This window comes from Myiozetetes cayanensis, unplaced genomic scaffold, assembly GCF_022539395.1.
Source record: "Myiozetetes cayanensis isolate MyiCay16 unplaced genomic scaffold, myiCay2020 scf1, whole genome shotgun sequence".
In the NCBI taxonomy this organism is placed as follows: domain Eukaryota; kingdom Metazoa; phylum Chordata; class Aves; order Passeriformes; family Tyrannidae; genus Myiozetetes; species Myiozetetes cayanensis.
In genome coordinates this window covers 104,063,533-104,079,636 of record NW_026086604.1, presented here as the reverse complement: position 1 = coordinate 104,079,636, position 16,104 = coordinate 104,063,533, and the positions used below count along the sequence as shown (strand labels likewise).

General features: G+C 46.5%; 1 protein-coding gene across 1 annotated transcript in view; it reads left to right on the top strand.

Annotated features, from left to right (window-relative positions):
- Positions 1-6,816: 6,816 nt before the first annotated feature.
- Positions 6,817-16,104, top strand: part of EEPD1 (endonuclease/exonuclease/phosphatase family domain containing 1) — a 62,578-nt gene continuing 53,290 nt past the window's right edge. Inside the window, exon 1 of the mRNA XM_050330563.1 lies at positions 6,817-7,917. Within this exon, the coding sequence (XP_050186520.1) occupies positions 7,064-7,917 (854 nt within the window). The 5' untranslated portion in view covers positions 6,817-7,063. The remainder of the gene's footprint in view (positions 7,918-16,104) is intronic.

The window sequence follows — 16,104 nt, the reverse complement described above, 5'->3', positions numbered from 1 at the left end:
ACATTTTGTGAGCGTATGCTCTTCCACACCCTCTGTCATTAGTCAGCTGCTGCTTAAGCCAGTTCCTTAAGCCAGTCACCCTTTCAAAGAAAAAAGTGAGTTTGTTTTTTTAAACACCTTATTTTCTTCCAAGAACTTAATATCCTTATTTGTGTACTTATTTATAACTAGGGTCTTTCCAGGGATCAAAGCTAGGTTTAATGGATCATTAATGGCCATTCATTTTTGGTTTTAAATAGCTCAGTGCTGTTCAATCCAGGTGCTTAGGGACTTGCTTGTCCTCCACTGGTCTAGTATTGCTCAGATGCTCTGCTGCCCATTCCCCCAGACACTGGCTGATCTGAGCTCACCTCTCTCCTCCAAGCAGCCCTCCTACAGGACCTGGTTCTAGAGGCAGAGCTCTTCACTCTCCTGATTTCCTTCCTCCTTTATGCTTTCATTTCAGCAAACCTGGCTGTCAGATGGAGAGCCATCCGAGTCACTTCCACCAACAGGGCAGGTCCGCCTGCTCGCGTAAATCAGCAGAGCAGCTTTTTGAATCATTCTGGGCATCCTTCCTCTGTCTTCACGGGAAGGTGTTGGATCAAACTATCAACAGAAGGTGTTGAAATAACTAGGCAACTTGCGCTCCTTCTCAGGGAGGCTCCTCAGAGAAGTTCAAAGTCCTCTGGGAGTGGTTGAGGCCATTAAACCATTTTAATTGTTGGTGCAGGACTTGAAATGTGAGAGACAAATTTCTCAGGAGAGTATTGCAGAGATGCTTATTTTTGCAATATGACATGTTTTGTGTGAAAAGTCTTAATCAAAACATTTACTGTCTCACAAACCAGTGACCTGACCCTCAACAGATCTCTAGAAGGCTTTATACTGAGGCTCTGTCCTCTGCAGGTCTCTGAGAATTTGGGGCTAAGGGAAAGTTTGACTCTACTTTGTGGTTTATTTTCTTCTTAGCAAGCAGAGGCTTATGCATGAAGAGACAAAGACAGGAAGCAAACTTGGCACAAGTAACCACAGAGAGACCTGACTGACCCCTGCTTACATCTGGGAAAATTAGGAGAACTCAGAGTCCAGTTTCTGCCTATCTGAATAATTTAAGGGTCTAAAGCACAATTGTTCATGTGAATGAGAAGTAGAGACGAATCTCTTTAGTTTCATAACAAAAGAAAACCAAACCAAAACAAACCAAAACAAAACAACCAAAAGCAAACCCCCCAAACAGCAGAGGTTGTAAGTAACATATGTCTGGGCAGAAATACATTGGCCGCTACAGTAATTGCAGAATCACCGAATTAAAAAGCTGTATGCACCAGTTAACTAATGGTCATGAAACACTTTGAAAAGTAAAAGGTAAACTTGAAATGGATTTTTTAAACATTTCTCTACAATTTGTTAACAAGAAAATTAATTATGGTAACCTGGTAACTACAAGGAAAGGATAAAATGACAAATAATGCCAAATGATAATTTATTCAGTGAAACAGCAGAATGATCAGGAGATAGGTCTCAACATTTATCATTATTTCTGGCACTACACACCAAGTTATAATGCTTTTGATACACCAATGTTTAGAAAAGACTAGTGAATCACACTCCCTGTGAAGCCTGTGTTTCACTACAAGTTATTGAGCTGACTTGCTTGCATTTTAAATCCCTATCTGCCACCAAGAGGCATCAGCTAAAGACCTCTGAAGGGTAAGAGGTCTATATATGAAAGGCAGTGTTTGAGAAGCTGGCAGTTCAACTGTTGAAACCAAAGCGCTGTGTGAAGTGCTGAAAGCTATTCTGAACAACCCTTTCCAGCATATTGGTTTATCTTTCCTCTTCTCCCGCTTGGCTCTCAAGGTGCCTAAAAATCTAATTGTCCGTACCTTTTTCACAAAAATCCACTTGATGCCTGCCTTTGGGTGGAACCACAGAAAGCTTGCCTAGGGTGAGAGCTTAGACACTTAGCTCAGAAGTCATCAGCTCTGACTCTCCCCGTGCCAGATTCACACAGTACTGATTTGTGGGCATTTTCACTAGAGGCTTGCCAGGCTAGGCCTCAAAGAAGATATCAGCTGCCACACAGGTCCACCACATCCCATGTTTCTTATCTGGGAAGTTCAGGAAATTAAACCACTCGAGGCTTGGAGCAGGCAAGCTTCTGTAAGTGTTGCCTTGATGACTCTGCCTGGGGTAAAGGAAGGACTAGATTTTTTAATTCTTTCCCAGCCTTGTGACCCAAGGGGTGTCTGAGTAATTAAGTGTCACCTCAGGTGTGCGAGATGAGAATCAAATACCCCCTGCTGCCTATGGAAGCTGGAAAATGCATCCCAAGCTCTGCTGGAGAACATCTTCTCTAGCTTGGGTTTCTCTTGTTTCCCTCTGGGATGAGCCATCCCACTGTGCACTGGTGAGCCAGCGGTTGAGAGATCTCCTGTGGGAGGGAGGGGTCAGGGTTTCAGACTCAACACCAACCAAAGTGGAGCCCTAATCAAGGTATGAGGATGAGTCACTTTTGCTCACTCTTCTGACTGTATTTCTCTGTAGGATGTGACACTCGTAACCTGGCAACACAGCACTGGTGACATCACTTTTTTTTTGCAACAAGTTTGGCAGTCATGTAAAATGCCTTACAGGAAAAAGAGCTCACACCATAGACATTTGATTCCTAAGAAAAAAGTCACGTGGTTGTGTGCTCTGCTACTCTGCTTCTCATCCCCTAGCCGTGGATTTTATTAGATTGTGGGCTAATTTCAGGCAGATTTGACAAAGGTTAAATGTCTCAAAAATACAGAGTTTCTAAAAGAGCCACAAATATTGACGGTCATCTAGAACAGAGCTATCTAGATTAGTGGCCCCATTGAGAGACTAATGGATATTCATTTTTATTCATATAGATCATAAAATCAACAAAGGAAAGAGACACCAGAAATCAGACTCTGTAAGTCCCACTGCTCATGAAATTGCTAACTCCTACTTGTTATTAGTTGTCTTCATAAAAGCTGCCTGTCTTCTGCCTCAGGCACCTGTTACAAGTGTTACTGAAGATGTCCTTGCAGAAGGAAAACAATTATTTTAATAGCTCCTTTAAATAAAAGCACAGGCACTGCAGTTAATCAGCTGCCTTTCTCGAGTCCTTGACCATTAAGAACCCAGTGCAGCAGGACTGAAAACGCAGTCCCTAGAGGTGTGACTGCCAAGCCCCCTGCCCCCAAAGGCTGTGAGAAGAGAGAGCTGGAAAAGGTGCTGCTATGACATGGTGAGCTGGTAGAAACTGCAATTTCTGCCTGAAGGCTGAAGGCAAACTCTGTGTGTTTCTGTTGAGCAACATCTCCTGGTTGCTCCTAGCCCTCATCATAGAACAGAGTTTATATGATTAGAGCTTCTGCACTATAGATGTGGATGTTGAAAAATATAAAAATAGATGAATAGATTTTTTTAAGACCATCTTAAAATGCTAAGAAGTTATGCCTTTATTGGCCTGCAAGCTGATTCTTTGCATGAAATAAGCCAATAGACCTTTCTCATCAGTATCTATCTGCTCCCACTCCATCATTACAGGTTCAAGCAATTCCATATCATTCTTAAACATTGTATTTGAAGGCTTGAAGTGCTGCAGAACCTGCTTTCTGATGGAAGAAGTTCAGTTTTGTTCTTTCCTCTCTGAAGAATTCCTGCAGGGAAGAGGAGTTCAAGACCTCCAGAGCTGGTAAGCAGGTGACACAACCTTACCCTTGCATTTCTTGTGTGCCTGGCTGCTTGTCCTGGTGCCACCCAACCATCCAGAAACCTGTTTCACTAGCTATTTGGGGGGACAGAGTGCGAGATGTTGAGTCTAGGAGTGGAGTTGATAGTGGCAAAGCAAGTCCAAGACCAACAAATGGCCACTGGACAGGAATAAAACCGTTGTTCCCCAGCTGCTCACTTTGTAACACTATCCAGTGAAACACAAAACCACTTTGCATGATGCATGAGGGCTGCTCCCAAGGGCCTTTTGCAAGTGTCCCCTCTCTCTCACTGCTGGAGCCTGCCTGGCCCTGTCTCCTCAGATTCACACCCTCAGAGCAGCAAAATTCAATTTTGCTGTCGCTGAGAGCTTTTTAAGCCAGCCCTGGCCAGCAGCCAGATGCAGGGAGTTGCAGATCCTGAGGAATAAACCATGCACGGCATCTCTGAGCCCTCTAACCTGTTGGGGCTGACAGAGATCCAGGAATACCCTATTTGTGACCCCTTGCTACGATAAGTGCCAAGCAGGCCATGAAGGATACCTGACAGCTGGTGAACACCAGCAGACCATGATCGATCTTTTCTTGAATAAATTTAAATACACTGAGCTCAGGATTGGATGAAAGACAAAATCTAGTATTTACCCAGGTTTCACAAGATTTATTTTCTGTTGCCTAAACTGTCTGTCAGTAATTTCAACATTAGTTTTTCAATCATTTACTGACTGAACCCCATTTTTAGCTTTCTCATGTTAATGGACTGCATAACTGATGTCAGGCCAGCTGATTAACCTTTTTTTTTTCTATTTTTTTTTCCTTTTGAACCTCTGAAAATATAAACCAAGCCTGTATTTTCACATCTTTGGGCGCTTCAGAGCTCAATAAGACTCTTGTAATTGTCGACAAAGAAAATAAGGGTAAAGAAAATAAGGGTAAATGGCTAATGGAATGATAACCCCCCCATTCTCCTCCTTGCAGTTCATATTAGCACGGGGTTATACCCAGGATTAGGTGATGGGACACTTGGTGCATCTCTCTGACCTCCACATCTCCAGTTGCATCTAGTTTCACAAGTTATTTTGGAGCTGCAGATTCAAGAAATGTTGAGTAGTTGCTGACAACAGAAAGTTCTGGATGAGAGGGATATCTGTTATTTTCTTTCTGGAGATGCTCCTGTCTTCTCTCTGTAACATGGAGAACCTAGTGCTACCTGTAATGTAGATGATGCCTCACCTGAATTTTGGTGCTTTTCAGCTTCAAAACTTATTTAATGAGCCTGGACCAATTCAAAACAACCTGCTGTAGAAAGCAAAAGAGTGTGTTCTCAATTGAGATAACAGCTTGTGGAGCTATTACCATAATAATGCCGCTTCAAAAAGAATACTTGTTTCAATGGTTAATTGTTTCCAGCTCTGTGCTGGTACCATCCCAGCAGGAATAGGCCCAGCATGACTTCTGCTGCATTGGCTGCTGTTATCGCAGTGCACAGAGCACTTTCCAGGAGACGTGGAAGCATTTAATCACCTAAGCAAGCACTTTCTCCACTCCAGCAGTCAGCAGAGAGCCAATACCCTAATGCAGCCAGTACCCATTCCCGTAATGACAATTTTCTAGCTCTATTGCTCAAGTGAACAGAAGAGAAATGTGTGATCTGCAGCAGAGTATCTAGTGCCAATGCTAAAGCACCAGTGCCCTGTGCAGTCTGAAAGCCTGGTGCAGCCTGGGCTGCACCTTGCGCACACAACGTTCTCCTTCACCAAGAAGATGAACGAGTTCAACTTTTTATTTCGGGTGGACCCAGATAATTTCCATTGAAAAATACATGTATAAGCCACTATTACAAGCTATTTCCATTTTCATTAGAGGGGCAACCAAGAGTCTTGACGTTGAAAATATATGTGTACCATCTTCTGTCCAGCTAAAAGAAATATATATTTATACTGTCAGCAGCAGGCAGCAGCAGGGAGTGTACCTGGCATCTGTAAGCATATGTTGCTCTTTCTTTCAGTTTTCCTCCCCCTTCCTTTCAATTACACCCACCGATTATATTTTGGATTCATTGACATTGCAGTCACTCCTGTGTGGGCACAGTCAAGCTAGTTTCAAATGAGCTAATTTGGCTACAGATAGCATTGCAGACAGCGCAGCATGGGACTGGATGCTGTAGAAGCTGGGTAAATAGTTCAGCAGCTACACCAACATGGATTGTGGTGGGCTGCTGAGGTTCCCAGGCCACAAACAAACTATATTAAAGCTCAGGCACATGGATGATACACAGTCATGATTTCAGTGCAGAATAAGGTTACTCTGGCTTGGAGAACAGCTAGGCACGCAGCAGACCAGGGTCCATGGGCTGAGGCAGACCCCGTATACAGACCTGGTATGTCCAAAAGCATCATTCTGCAGGGAGTTTTAGTTTGATGAGCACTCTCACAATTGCTTGAGATGTCAAAAAAAAAAAAAAGTAAAGAAAGAAAAAAGCAGACTTCACCCAGAGGTATGAAAGCATAGTGCCCTGTAAGAGCACAAAAAAGCCCGTTGAGATGACTGATGAGGCTTTCAGGAGTTTTGAAAACACACTTATTCCCTGCCACTGCCAGCTGCACGGAGGCAAGCCCAGGGAACTTCTGGGACAAGAATGCTGCAGGGAGCGCCTGAGCATCCGACACGTCGGCGTCCTTTCACCTGGAAAAGGGAAAAGCCTGCCTTTAGCGGCCAGGTGACAGCAGTGGGGACATTCTTAGTCCGCTGTGCCCAGGGGGCAGAACGCCCACGCATGAAAGAGAAGGTCAAGCCTCCTCCTCCTCGCCCCCCCGCCGGGGCTCGGCACGGAGCCGGGGCCAGCACCTCGCTGCAGGGAGCCCCGCCGGGGCAGCCGCCCCATTCCCACTGCCAGGGCCGGCCGGTCCCCGCCGTGCCTGGGCGGGGGCGGGCCCGGCAGACGCCCGGGGGGCGGAGGCGGCAGCGGCGGCCCCGCCTCGCCCGCTGAGGGGCGGGGGCTCCCGCCCAGCTACTACTACCGCCGGCGGGGCACGGGCAGTGGCAGCGGCCGCTGGGAGCGCCGGGGGACGGGGAGGCGGCGGGCGGGAAGCGGCTGCGGCGGCTTCTCTGGCGCCGGGGGAGCGGCGGTGCCTCCTGAGGAGAGCGGGAGGAGGAGGAGGAGGAAGGGCCGGGGGGGCCCCTCCGTGGGTCCGCTGATCGAGGGCGCGGTGCGGGGTCTGTCCGCAGGTGCCCCGCAGCCGCCCGGTCTGTCGCCGGCCTCCCGCGGAGGTCCATGAGCCGCGGGCGGGCAGCCCCGGCAGCGCCCCGCGCCCGCTCCCCCGGCTCCGGCAGCGGCCCGAGGCGGAGGCGGTGAGATGGGGGGCAGCCTGGGCTGCCACCGCTCCATCCCCCGCGACCCGGCCGACCTGTGCCACAGCCGCAAGTTCAGCGCGGCGTGCAACTTCAGCAACATCCTCGTCAACCAGGAGAGGCTCAACATCAACACGGCCACGGAGGAGGAGCTGATGACCCTCCCCGGGGTCACCCGGGTGGTGGCCCAGAACATCGTGGAGTACCGCGAGTACATCGGCGGCTTCAAGAAAGTGGAGGACCTGGCGCTGGTGAGTGGGGTGGGGGCGGCCAAGCTGGAGCAGGTGAAGTTCGAGATCTGCGTGAGCAGCAAGGGCAGCTCGGCGCAGCACTCGCCCAGCTCACTGCGCAAGGACCTGGCCTCTGAGCACCACCTCTCCGCCACAAAGATCAACATCAATACCGCCACCCCGGCACAGCTCATGAGCATCCGTGGCATCACTGAGAAGATCGCCAACAGCATCGTGGACTACCGTAAAGAGCACGGGCCCTTCAAAAGTATCGAGGACCTGGTGAGGATGGACTGCATCAATTCCTCCTTTCTGGACAAAATCAGGCATCAGATTTTCGCAGAGCGTTCCAGGCCCCCTTCGACAAACACCAATGGTGGCCTCAACTTCATGTCCAAGCCTCACCCCAGCCCTACTTCTCTAAGCCTCCAGAGTGAGGACTTGGACTTTCCTCCTGGGGGTCCAACCCAGATCATATCCACTCGCCCCTCTGTGGAGATGTTTGGGGGGGTGAGAGATGGCAGACCTGTTCTGAGGGTGGCCACTTGGAATCTGCAAAGCTGCTCCATTGAGAAAGCCAACAACCCAGGTGTGCGGGAGGTCGTGTGCATGACGCTGCTGGAGAACAGGTAAGAAGGCAGCACCTGATTTGCAGGCCCAGCTTCATGTAGGACTGTACATTGATACCTTTGATGTTTGGGCACTGTAGAGTCCTGTTGTGATCCTAGTGGGACTCATTCCTTCGTAGGATTACTAGATGTTTCCCACTTCTTGCATGGAACCCTGGTTGAATCATAATGCTGGGACTGTAGTGACTGTCCCTTGATAAGGCTGCTGTAATACTTGATAGGTAGCAGACCTTCTGAGGAGATATGTGTATACACATCTGTGCAGGGAGGAAGACTGCGCTGTTACAGTCGGGTAGGCCTGTTAATGGTTGATCAAGGATTGTTTCTCCAAGAGCCTTTTGAACAAGCCTTGGAGAACCGCCTTTCCTGCCAGAAGCTGGGTGGCAGTAGCAGGGCAAGGGCTGTGTGTAACAGGCGTGGAATGGCACAGCTCATCCTGCAAGGGTGACACAGCTTGTTAATGAGTGGTCATGGGGCATTTGCTGAGCTGGAGGGACTGCTCATCCTTGGGGAGGAAGACATAGGGCAGCTGCCTGGGGAGTCACTGCTGTCCCTGTGCCAGGTGGGCCCCTGATTGCACTGAGCCTGTGGGCATGGAGCAAGGTCTGTTGGTGGTGTGGCCAACTGGGGTGGTGCTTCTGGTGTTAATGAAAAGCTGAGAGTTTGCTTTTTGTTTTCTGTAATTGGGCAAGAGTGCTGGGGATGTCTGTCTTGCTAAACTTTGTGCTTGATCCAGCAATGTAAGAATGCAATAAGGATTTTGAAATAACTCCCACCCTTTCCTTTCCATGTGTCAAATCTGTCCCAGCTGATCTGGCATTTAGTTTACAGCATCAGTAAAGTAACTTTTCTCTCTGGCTGTCATTCAGACTTCCAGCTGGAAATGAATAGGGACAGGAGACTGTTGGACTTCTGCAAAAGGGATATTGTGGGGATGCGAAGTGCTGATGAACCATTAACTCTGGTGCACCGTGAGCTCTGTCCTTTTCCAATAATATGCTGAAATAATGACTCTCTGAATAATGCAGTTGCAGAGGTCAGGCATGCAAGAAGGATGGTGACAGTGATATGACATCCTGAGCTGCAGTACCGTGTTTGTGGTCAGGGATACCTCTGCTCTGCACTGCCTGCAAACATCTGTCATCTCACAGCCATCACTGTCTGATACCCAAAATGGAGATGACAGACCCGCAGGGGTATCGAGGTGTTATGCTGATGGCTTCAGCCTAACATTTTTCAGTATTCTGCTTCTCTAGGTCAGATATCCTCTACTTCCCCTTTCATTGCCACTCTTGGTTTGCTTTTTTGTGAACAGCTGGTTGGCTGGAGTGGACCTTAGGATGAAGTCTAGTGGGATTGGGCATCAGGGTGGGGGGCAGAGGCAGACAGACCTGCTGAGGAAAGAAACTCAGGCCTTCACTAGCCTCAGGATTATTGTAATAATCCAGTTTTGGAAGAAAAGTGACTGATTTATTTTTAATTATATCTATCTATCTATCTTAGGGATTTTTAAGGACCTTATCCAGTAAAGTGTTGTCTCTATTGCGACTTCAGCATTTTGGGGAAAGAAACTCAAACAAAGTAGTCCACCTATTACAAAAACTAGGCAGAGAGAATGCCTTCTAAAATAAATTTGCCTTAGCCAAAGCTGGCCCCAGCAGTGTGTTTTATTTTTGCTCTTAAACTGCACGGTGCTTTGTTTCATCCAGATTAGCAACCAGGCACTCAGTTGTGCTGGGTGCTGTGAAAGGTCTCCCTGATACTTTGAAGTGTCAAAGGAGCCTGATATAAGTACTTGTTTTTGTTTTGTTGCACGCATCTGTGTCATCAATCACACAGGGAGAGTACGATGCAATTGTTTGCTGTACTTGATCCGATTTGTGGTAATGTGAGAAGCTGGAAAGAAACGAGAGTAATGTGCATCCACAGACAAACCTGCAAAACTTTCCTGGGAAAATAAACGTGGGATCAGAAAAAATCGACATGATGCAGGAAAAAAGTATATGGTGGGAAAAGCCATACTCAGCACCTCAGAAAGGAATTTCCTCTAGCTTGTGCGAGCACTGCTGAGGTCAGTGGAGCTTTGCAGCTGTAAAATGGCCTTAGCTGAGGCCATAAACTGCCTTTTTTCAGTGTGTGAGCTTTGTGGTCTCCCTCCAGGCTTTGGTTCTATACCCTGGGAGCAGATAAAATGCCTTGCAAACTAATCTTTGCCCAGGTAGATCAGCTTCAGTAGTCAACTGGAGAAATTAATCTCTTGCTCCTGCAAATGAGAGTACACCACTGCACAGGGCTTACCAGCAATTTAGCCTCACAAAATCCATAAATCAAGTGCTCTGTGCGCTCAGTCCATTTCTCACATGTTCCTGAAGTCTCCAGCTATGACCCAAGCTGTTGCCCAGAGGATCTGAAGGCTGTTTGGCCTGACAGTAGGTAGATGCTCTCATGAGTTATGCTGATGGGCACCTGCTTGCTGATTACTTTGTGCACAGCTGCCCTCATGTACATAAGTAAGTGTGCTCCTTCATGCTGGTCCCTAATAGTCCAGGGTGGTGTCAGGTAGTCTGGGATGCTCTCAGGAGCTGGAGTACTGTCTTGTTGCAGAGCTTCTGTTGGAGGACCTGCCTCACCTAGCTTTTTGAGTTCAGAAATAAAGCACAGCAACTCAAGAAGAGTAGTAAAACTGTGAAAAGACCTATAAAGAATCTCAATTTTACATACTGAGGACTTTTATGCCAGTTAAAAGGCTGCTCTGGGGCTTGCTTTGGGGTTTGAATTTTGTTTGTTTATTTTTATTTCTGCTTGGTGTTTTGTTTGGTTTTGGTTTTTTTCATGACCACTTCAGAGCAAGTAGCTTTAAAACCCCTTTGGCTTTTTCTTTCAGGTATTAGCAACAGGGAAAAATACTGTGCATTTCCAGGTGAGGCTAGAAGATGAAGGTCCTCCTGTCTTCCAGCCCTTTATGTCCTTTTCAGTGAGGGAACAGTTGTGCAGAAAGAGGGCCAAACCTTCATTCAAAATAAACAACAAGAAAGAAAATGTCATATTGTAATCTGCTGAAGGGAGGAGAGAAAAAAAAAAAAAAAGGAAAGCAACCCAAAATCTTCACGCTTGTTACCAGAAGTGCTAAATTTCTGAAGAGCAGTGAAGGGAATGTATACTAAATCAGTAAGCATGACTACTACTGCTAAGCTATTTTGAAATTCATTACTGCAGTACAAAAATGAAATACAGCAAGGTCCTCACCCTCTTTTCTCATATTACAAGGATCTATGTTTATCACAATGTTTGAAGTGAAGGAGCGAGGTGTTTTCATTCAGAGGACTAGAGGGTAATTTTAGAAGAGCTTAACATGATGAACGAGGATGTGAGCGTGACACATAACTGGATTGAAGTATCAAATCTGGGTGGAATTTGCCCAAGCCTGTGGTGTTTCTTGTAGGTGTTGTTCAGCAAATCTGGGATTTATTGACAGGAGGGCAGAGTTGGTCTGGCTCAGGGGATGTAGATCATCCCCTCCAGCTGGCCTCTGTGTCCTCCGCATTTTTGGGCAGGATGAAGAAGTCAGCTGCTGCTTCTCACAAAAAAAAAAAAAAAAAAAAGGTAAGGATAGCATGATCAAAGGGCAAAGGCAACAAGTGTTTTTGTGGGGAGGATAAATAGCCCCACCACAGATGTTTCCTCTGGTCAAGGTAGGTGGAGGTACCCCAGGGCTGTTCTGCACCCCAAGTCCATAGGGAAGGGCACTCTTTCTACTCCTCACCTATACCTGCCTCAGGCCTGTCCCTCCTTGCCATAACCTAAGTTTGTGACTCCCACAACACCCTGTGACCTCTTTCTCTGACTGTTTAGTGTTGTAGTGCCAGCTGGGTGACCCTGTCAGGAAGCCTGATGCAGGCATGTGCGACACTGACACACAGGGCATCCTAAAGGTGCATCCTCTATTTGGACTGCTTGCTTGAAAGTTTGCTAGTAGCTGGAGGCAGCAATCAGCTGTGCACCTTTCCCAGCATGGTTTGCAGCAGAGGTTTTCCAACTGTTTTTTGTTGTGCTGTGTAATAGTGAGTGGTAACTTTGTGAGGGCCTCTTAGCTATATTTTGTTTTCTTTGCATTTGAGTAAATGAAAATTCATAGAGGGTTTGAAAGCCAGAACTTGCACTCTATCTAAAGGAGGGGGACCGTGTGTCAGGGCGATGGTGGGGTCCCAGGGTCCACAGAGCTCAGCTCTGTTTCCTTCTAGATGCCAAGCAGTTCAGGCTGCTCTTTTCCTCTGCTGCTTGCTTTGGTCAGCTTCTTGGTGCACTTATATATTCTAGATGCAACAGGTATATGTAATAAAGCCTTAACAGTTGTTGCAAAAACTGCAGAACCATAGAAGAGCCCAGGTTGAAAGTGACCTCAGAATATCTGGTCCCACCTTTCATGGGAAGGGAAGCCTAGATGAAATTATCTAGCACCATGTCCGGTCGCACCTTGAAAACCGCCAGCACTGGGGCTCTTCTGCATCCCTGGGAGGTTGGTCCAGTGATTGATTCTTTTCACTATAGAAGAATTATTTCTTGCATGCCTGCAGTGTAACAAATACCAGTGCCATTATAAGGCTTGTACTTAGCACTGATGATTTTTTTTGTTTCACCTTGGCTTAATTTTGTGGGCAGGAAACCTTAGGAATGTGTCAGCTCCTCTTTCTCCCCCAGCTTTGTAACTGGTTAGTGTTTTCACTTCAGTTAGATAGAAGCGTAGAGATCTCTCAAAGGGAAGAAATTAACCTCCATTTCTGTGTCTGAGACTTCAATCGGTGTTCCAGCTGGGGGTACAGTAGGTAAACTTCAGCCCAAAATTGCATTCTGGGTGGCAGTGGGTAGACAGGCAATCCCTGGGTAACCCTTGCTGTGCCACCATACTTAGAAGTTCCTCTTCCTAGACCTATCTACCCCAAGTCACCCTAAGCACATCATCTCATCACCTAATAAAATGACAAGCTTCTGAACCACCCTCTGAAGCAGCCTCTTCCTATTAAGAGATGAGGAAAAAATTCAACTTGTTCAGGTCCCTTCTCTAGGCACCGAAGGTGAGAGAACCACTTTCCCATCGCTCCCCTACAATAAATAGCAGAGTGGGTGTTTTGCTTTCCTCTTCAGTCTCTTAGTCTGGGCTGAAAGGTGGGGTTGCTACGAGGGGCAGTTCTTTACTACTGGGGCTTGATGCTTTGCTTGGGAAGGGTTTGTGGTGTGGTATCTTGCCTGATGGCTTGTAGCTGTGTTTTCCCATCAGGATGGCAGAAATGGATTACACCACCACCACCAAACAGACATCGTAGTAGTGTATCATAGTACTACTGATGGCTGTACTTGCATGCTTTGGAGACTGAGTACCAGGTTGTGTTTGTTATTTCTACTCTGTCGCTGCAGCTCTCAGTGGTTGGGCAAAGCCCCGAGGTGGGTCTAGTTTATGTCTCTTTCTTTATACAGCCACTTGGTTTTTCTCCATTGGGTTAAAACTAGGCTGGAGCCTTGCCAAAAACAATTCCCCTGCAAGAAAAGATCAGGAAAGAGGGCCTGGCTCGAGTAACCTGACCGTGCTAACAAGTCTTAAAGGGCAAAAGAACAAATACACCCTCTTCTCCTTATGTAATAGAAGGGAAATCCTGCCTCCTGCAACTTCAGAAAAAACTTGAGAAAAAAGGAATTGTTAGATGATATCATCTATGTGCACTCAACAAAGGGATTTTAAGGAGCAGCAGAAATAAAGATGCATGTAAAGCCACCATTAATTTGCACTTTCTAATACTTCCGGGGACAAAAGAAATGGGGTGATGGAAGAGCTGTTGTTTTTAGGGTTGGCTTTTTTGTTGTTTTTTTTGGCCTCCACCTGCATGAGACCAACAATATTTTACTTACTGGGCACTACTGGGAGACTTAAACTACCTTCTACATACTGGCATACTGGCAGGGGAAAGCAGCAGGATCTTCTCAGGTCATACCCTGAGTTATGTAGTTTTCCAGTGAATTGAAGCTCTACTGGTTTACTCCGTTTCAGGATTTGACTCATTTCTCTGTCTGTGTAAACCCACATGAAGACTGTGGAGCTCAATGCCAAAGAGCGTAACTATCTCCCTGGGGGTTAGGGCTCCTCTGCAGTACTGCACCCATCTTGGACGGGGGTTCCAGCTCCTCTCAAGACTGCTGCTGGGGGAACAGGTGATGTCAGTTTCAAATGAATAAAATAATACATTAATTAAATTCCATTTCCAAACCTCTGCTTCATATGGGTGCAGTACCGAGACCCTCTGTATGGGTATCACCTGCTCCTCTTGCAGGAGGATGTATGGTTGCAGAATATACTTTGCAACTCCTCAGTCTTTTCAGGAGAAATCAAAAGTAGTGGGTGCACTTACAGCAAGATCATGAAGGGTGTACTCCATCCCTGTATCCAGACTCTTGTGTCCATGGCATCTGGAGCCATGTACTCTGCAGGAGAACTCGGAGGTGAATGCACTGAGCTGTTTGATCCCTCTTGGTCTATAGCTGTGAATCTGGTGGGTTTGTCGCAGTCCCCACAGCTTTTCTTCCTCAGACATGGCCCAGACCCTTGAAATTACCCCTGAGTAGCCTTCCCAGGGATTTCCTGTTTTCAGTTGAGTCCTGGGCATCGTGTTAACTTTGAACAACTGCCTCACCCTATTCCTTGAACATTTGAGAGGCTTCATCTAACCAGTCATTTTTAGTTCATTTATAATTGAGAATGTGGCTGGAAGAATGGTATAGTTAAAGGCTGGCTTATCCGTATAAAATAAACCTAAGTTTTTTCCTCCTTTTTAAACTTATAACCATAACCCACCACTTTTACTTGTGCCATAAAGCTTGACTAAAATGAAACAGATTAGTAGGGGAAACATTGGTTCCTATATTACTATTTCTCCCAACATGCGTAATTGATACATCTGGCAGTACTTAATGGCCACATAGTTTCAGTCCAGGCCTGCTGGGCTATTCTGCTCACATATTTCATGTCACTGGATTCATGTTGCAGATCACAGGTATTTTGGTAAGCTAGAGCTGCCAGCTTACTCCTGCAGATCCTTTAAGGTTTGCTGTACTCCATGTGGCAGAGATTAAATGGGATGGCTGATTTATGGTAATAAATTGGTGAATTATTAAGTGATGCTGTACAGCCTGCTCCTGAATTGTGAGCAGAGGCCACAAGACTATAACCTCATCCTGCTTTTCAGAAAGCATGTGCTACATGACTGTAGAAGACAGATTAGGTAGCTACACATAGGGCTCCATCCTGTAAGCAGAAATGTTTAATGCTTTGTGATTTTTCTGTGATTTGGGAACTCGGGGTACAGCTGCAGGAAGGGTGGTTTTCTAGCTTTGTCTTTGAAAAGACTAACAGGACCATTCCTGGAGCCGAAAGATGCTGTTGCTGTTCTTACTAGGAAAGAAAGACCAAGGAACTACGAACATGGGAATTAAGTACTTTGAATTCCTGACAGGGTCCAAGCAGTGACTTGGTCAGTCCCTATTCACTAGAGGAAAAACACTGTCTCTGAAACCGAGTGCTGGTCTATCTTACTGTGAACACAGGTCTCCCCAGTTAAATGAGGACACTTGGGAGGCAATCTCATTTTTACAGATTTAGCTTCACGCTTCTTGATGGAGTTGGGCTTTGGCGTGTTTCCTACAGCTGCGTTGTTAGGAGGACCCTGCTTCTTCAGTCTCTAATTAGTGTTTCTCTGGGAGTCTTGCCCAAATCATGATTTCAAGGCTTGGCCGGATGAGCAGAGAGGAGGTGATAGGGCATAGATTACAGTGTGCATGTAACTTATTTTTAAGTCGCATTGTTCTGCATTGTGATGCAGGTGTAAGCTGACAGGCGGAGGCACGGAGTTCCTTACTGAAATAAGTACAGCATGCTGCAGTAATTTCTCAATGCTATTATATGTTGTGGTGATATAGACAAGAACTGTGGCACGTTATTAATAACAGTGCTTAAAAATAGGAACTCAGTAGCTTCTTCACTTCCAGATTTTTTTTGTTGTTGTTTTACAGAGGGTCTGTGCTTTGTTTGAATACTAGCTGGCAATTCCCACTGATTTATCGGAGTACGAAAGTGCACAGTGGCTTTGCTGAGGGAGGGTGAGACCTACTGGAGACATTCTTTCTCATCGTGGTCCTCTCCCT